At 44.1% G+C, this 5,615-nt stretch overlaps 1 protein-coding gene across 1 annotated transcript; it reads right to left on the bottom strand.

Annotated features, from left to right (window-relative positions):
- Positions 1-240: 240 nt before the first annotated feature.
- Positions 241-5,120, bottom strand: LOC110530952. The gene is made up of 5 exons (XM_036986879.1): positions 5,021-5,120; positions 3,235-3,381; positions 1,128-1,217; positions 629-951; positions 241-264 (listed from the first exon to the last, which is right to left on the bottom strand). The coding sequence occupies exons 1-5, from the start codon at positions 5,118-5,120 to the stop codon at positions 241-243; spliced, it is 684 nt and encodes a 227-aa protein (XP_036842774.1).
- Between the last annotated feature and the right edge of the window lie 495 nt (positions 5,121-5,615).

Genomic DNA, 5,615 nt, shown 5'->3' with positions numbered 1-5,615 from the left:
GTGTCTGCCAGATTTTTATCTTGAGTGTAGTTGACGTTTGGGACGTTGTAGATTCATATTGATTGTTAGGGATATGGTCAACAGTATTTACTCTGGCATCTTTATACTGTAGGTACTGAGGTGCCTGGTTATAGTATTGTTGGTACCAGTAAAGGTAGATGACATTGCTGCTTGTTTCGTATGTACATCTCAGAGACACTGATGATCCCTCAGTGGGGGTGTACTCCTCCTTATCAGGAGTCACACTGTCTCCACATACCATTCCTGCAGAGGAAAAAATGATAATAAAGCTGATTTAAAAACACATTTTAATGACTTCAATCAAAATATGTTTTACTACCAATACCATAATGTAATAATCTGATAAGGATGCAAGGAGTTCAAATGTTTTGGTGTTGTTTACCTGTAGTCATAATCAGAATGATCAATACACTGATTGATATCTCTATCTTCAGACTGGTGTTGGCATTCGTTCACTCTCCTCTGAAATGTTCTTCTGTGTGTCACTGTGTGAGGTGTACATCCCTGCTAACATCACACCCACCATAGAAGTAAGGCTTGCATTTTTTCTACACAAGTGCCAAGGATACACTAGTTTTTGTAGGGGGGCTGTATATCCTGTTCTCACAGTGGGCCTCAGAGCACAGTAGTACACAGCAGAGTCAGACAGCTGCAACCTCTGGATCGTCAAGGGGAATGATTTTGATGCTGACTTTAATGTAGTTAAATTGAGATGGGCATCGAATCTCCCCAGGAATTCAATGGCATTATCTGATCCGAAAGTCGCCCGCCTCAGCATATACTTTGGGAAGTCATTAGCTCCCTGCTTGTACCAGAACAGGTATGGATTTGTATCTAGAGTATCAAATTGACAATCCAGTGTGACCTGTTCTCCCTCAGTAGCGATCACATCTCCTGGTGGCTGAATGACTGAGTCTTCTCCTCTGCATTCTGGAAAATAATGTAATACAAATTTGTATTAGGTGGAAAATAATCAAGCAACATGATTGAGGAAATACAAGTATAAACTTAACACTGGTTGTATTGTAGTGAGAAATATATGTTTGATAAAAGAACGGAATGAGAGCAAAGGCAGAGAACAAATCATTAAAATAATATTATAATACCATAACAAAATGCAGCAAGAATCAGTACATTCCTCAACCAGGGTTCCATGTCTGCTACTCTGAGATCAGTGGGAGAAGAGTAATACCACTCTGATGTAACTAGACAATGATGAGATGATGAAATCCTTGTCTCCTCCTCTTTCTGTGTATCGTCAGCTTTTGAAATTGTCTTAGCACTCTAACCTGAGTTTTTGTACAGTGTCTGAATCTCTTGTTGTCACATTAGGCCTCAGAGCACAGTAGTACACAGCAAATTCAGACAGCAGCAACCTATGGATCGTCAAGGGGACAGAGCTAGATGTGAAATTCAGCCTGGAAGTTCAGCCTCTTTACCTTTTGCAAACTTTTATAATTTATAAGATTCAGACAAAGCGATTCAGACAAAGAAAATAGGCACTATATGTCACACCTTGATCTGTTTCACCTGTCCTTGTGCTTGTCTCCACCCCCTCCAGCTGTTGCCCATCTTCCCCACGTATCCTCTGGGTATTTTAACTTGTGTTTTCTGTCAATCTTTGCCAGTTCATCTTGTTTGTCAAGTTTACCAGCGTTGTCCTGTCAGCTCCTGTCTTTTCCCAGCCTCTCTTTTTCTCGTCCTCCTGGTTTTTGACCCTTGCCTTTCCTGACCTTGTACCCGCCCACCTCTGCCTGTCCCTGAGCCTGAGGCTGCCTGCCGTCCTGTACCTTTGCTCCTACTCTGGATTATCGACCCCCTGCCTGCCTTGACCTGTCATTTTCCTGCCCCTGTTGTTACAATAAACATTGTTACTTGACACAGTCTGCACTTAGGTCTCACCTTGATCCCTAATACTATACCATACCAAAATAGCATGCAGCCAGGATAAGTAAAGTATTCCTGAGCCAATGTACCATTATGAATAATGTATATAGTAAGAATATACTGACCACCGTTTTGCTAGCACAGACTGGAATATGTTCCGGGATTCATCCGGTGGCATTGAGGAGTACACCTCATCAGTCACTGGCTTCATCAATAAGTGCATCAATGACGTCGTCCCCACAGTGGCCATGCATACATACCCCAAGCAGATGCCATGGATAACAGGCAACACCCGCACTGACCTAAAGCATAGAGCTGCCACTTTCAAGGAGCAGGACTCTAACCCGGAAGCTTATAAGAAATCCCGCTATGCCCTCTGACGAACCGCCAAACAGGCAAAGCGTCAATACAGGACTAAGATTGAATCGTACTACACCGGCTCCGACACTCGTCGGATGTGGCAGGGCTTGCAAACTATTACAGAACACAAAGGGAAGCACAGCCGCGAGCTGCGCAGTGACACGAGCCTACCAGACAAGCTAAATTACTTCTATGCTCGCTTCGAGGCAAGTTACACTGAAACATGCATGAGAGCATCAGCTGTTCAGGACGACTGTGTGATCTCGCTCTCCGTAGCCGATGTGAGTAAGACCGTTAAACAGGTCAACATTCACAAGGTGGTAGGGCCCTGTCAATGGGATGGTAATTGAGTCGCCTTCTTTTTACAGAAGGCTAGCCAAATTGGCATATTCAGGGGGATGCGCACAGTGGAGACCTGGTCTGGACTTTCCACCGTAGTAGCACCAACGGAAACCCCTACACACCTCCCCGAGCACTCTCGCAATCACCCCGTGAGAACCATCTGTTGCCATGAAGTAGTGGGGTTATGATGAGCTAACCAGGGAAGGCCCAGTACCACGGGAAACGCAGGAGAGTCAATGAGAAAGAGACTGATTCTCTCCTCGTGACTCCCCTGCGTCACCATGGCCAGGGAGATAGTGGCTTCCCTGATTAGCCCGGACCCCAATGGTCGACTATCCAGCGCGTGAACTGGGAAAGGTCTAGCCACAGGGATAATGGGGATCACTAGACTAAGAGTGAGTGCTCTGTCAATAGAATTCCCAGCTGCGCCTGAATCGACGAGCGCCTTATGCTGGGAATGCGGGGAAAAATTTGAATAACAAACAGGTACAAACAGTTGGACAACAGAGGACTCTGGATGAGAGTGGATGAGACTGCCAGAGGGACCAACCCGGCACCGACCGGCAGTGTGCCCTCTGCGGCCACAGATGTTGTACGTGAAGACCCCTCCTCCAGCCTCCCTACTCGCAGCCCCTCCCAGCTCCATGGGCACTAGAGCGGGGGTGCTGGAAGATGGAACCGACAGAGCCCCCTCTGGACATCCGCGGGTGACCAGCAGGTTATCCAACCGGATGGACAGATCCACCAGTTGGTCAAAAGATGATGGCATCCCTGCAGACGTCCTCACGCAGGCTCCATCTCTATTGGTCGATGAGGTCCCTGTCATTCCATCCTGCTCCAGCGGCCAAGGTCCGGAATTCCAGTGCGAACTCCTGTGCGCTCCTCGTCCCCTACTTCATATGGAAGTGCCGTTCCCCACTCTTCCTTCGGGTGGATGGTCGAAGACAGCCCGGAAGCGGTGGGTGAATAATTCGAAGTGGTCTCCTTCTCCCCATATGGCGTTTGCCCACTCCAGAGCTTCCAGCCAAAGAGAGGAGTTTCAAAAAGCACAAATAGAAATAAAATTAATCACTAACCTTTGATGTTCTTCATCAGATGACACAAATAGGACTTCATGTTACACAATACATGTATGTTTTGGTTGATAAAGTTTATATTTATCAAAATATGAGTTTACATTGGCGCGTTACATTCACTATTTCCAAAAACATCCAGTCATTTTGCATAGCCACATCATTCAACAGAAATACTCATCATAAATGTAGATGATAATACAAGTTAAACACATGGAATTATAGATATACCTCCCCTTAATGCAACCGCTGTGTCTGATTTTTTTTTTAAACTTTACGGAAAAAGCAACCCATGCAATAATCTGAGACGGCGCTCAGAAGTAAAATATCACAATAGCCGCAACGATGGCGTCAACATAAACAAGAAATTACATGATGAATATTCCCTTACCTTTGATGATCTACATCAGAAAGCACTCCAGGAATCCCAGGTCCACAATAAATGTTTGTTTTGTTCGAAATATCCGTTATTTATGTCCAAATACCTTCTTTTGTTAGCGCGTTTGGTATACATATCCAAACGCTCATTCTGGTCAGCGTTACAACGGACACAAACTTCAAAAAGTTATATTACAGGTCGAAGAAACATTTCAAACTAAGTACAGAATCAATCATTAGGATGTTTTTAACATATAGCTTCAATAAAGTTCCAACCGGAGTATTCCTTCTTGTCTTCATGAGCAATGGAACGCAAGTGGGTACCATGAGGAATAAGCGTGATCAGAAAATGGCTGCTTGATGGACACCTGATACATTCTGCTGTCATTCACTCCCACAACACCATAGAAGTCTCATTAAAATGTATATTATTGGTTGACATCTAGTAGAACCCCTAGGCAGTGCAACATCATTAATATCTCAAGGGGATTTCATTGGGGACTCTGGTGAATACATACGAAGCTCAGATTTCTCACTTCCTGTTTTGATTTCAACTCAGGATTTTGCCTGCCATATGAGTTCTGTCATACTCACAGACATCATTCAAGCAGTTTTAGAAACTTTAGAGTGTTTTCTATCCAATACTAATATTAATATGCATATATTAGCAACTGAGACTGGGGAGCAGGCCATTTACTTTGGGCAACTTATTCATCCAAGCTACTCAATACTGCCCCCCAGCCATAAGAAGTTAACAAAGCAAACTTGAGAAAAATTATAACAAAGTTCTATCAAGAGTGTGTAGTGCGTAAGGTCCAGTACATTACTGGGGCCAAGCTTCCTGCCATCCAGGACCTCTATATCAGGCGGTGTTAGAGGGAGGCCCTAAAAATTGTCAAAGACTCCAGCCACCCTAGTTATATAGATGATTAGAGATATGACACAACTTTCTCTGGCACCTTTATACAGTAGGTACTGAGGTGCCTGGTTAGGGTATTGTTGGTACCAGTTAAGGTAATTGTTACTGCTGCTTGTTTCATATCTACAGCTCAGAGACATTAATGATCCCTCAGAGAAGATTTCGACATTGTCTGAACAACACTCTACACTGAGTTTTTATACAGTGACTGAATCTCCTGCTGTCACAGTGGGCCTCAGAGCACAGTAGTACACAGCAGAGTCAGACAGCTGCAGCCTCTGGATCATCAAGGGGACAGAGCTAGATGTGAAATTCAGCCTGGAATCAAACCTCTTCTTGAACTCATCACTATTGCTCCCTTCTGAATAACGATCTCTTCTCAGGACATACTGAGGAGAGTCCCTGGGTAACTGGACGTACCAGAAGAGATTAGAAGATGGACTACTAGTAGTGTAGTTACAGCTGAGTGTTACCAGTCCTCCTTCAAGGGCAGTAACATGTCCACTCTGCTGGTCAACAGCCTCCTCACCTTTGCAATCTGAAAAAGTTGTTATAATAGTTTATTTATTAATATTTTTATATAATAATTAATAGGCTAAGATTCACAAAGATAATAGGAAGGAAAGGCACTATAC

This window comes from Oncorhynchus mykiss, chromosome 8, assembly GCF_013265735.2.
Source record: "Oncorhynchus mykiss isolate Arlee chromosome 8, USDA_OmykA_1.1, whole genome shotgun sequence".
Classification (NCBI taxonomy): Eukaryota; Metazoa; Chordata; class Actinopteri; order Salmoniformes; family Salmonidae; genus Oncorhynchus; species Oncorhynchus mykiss.
The sequence above is the reverse complement of the archived record's forward strand: the minus strand, read 5'-3'. Positions and strand labels throughout refer to the sequence as shown.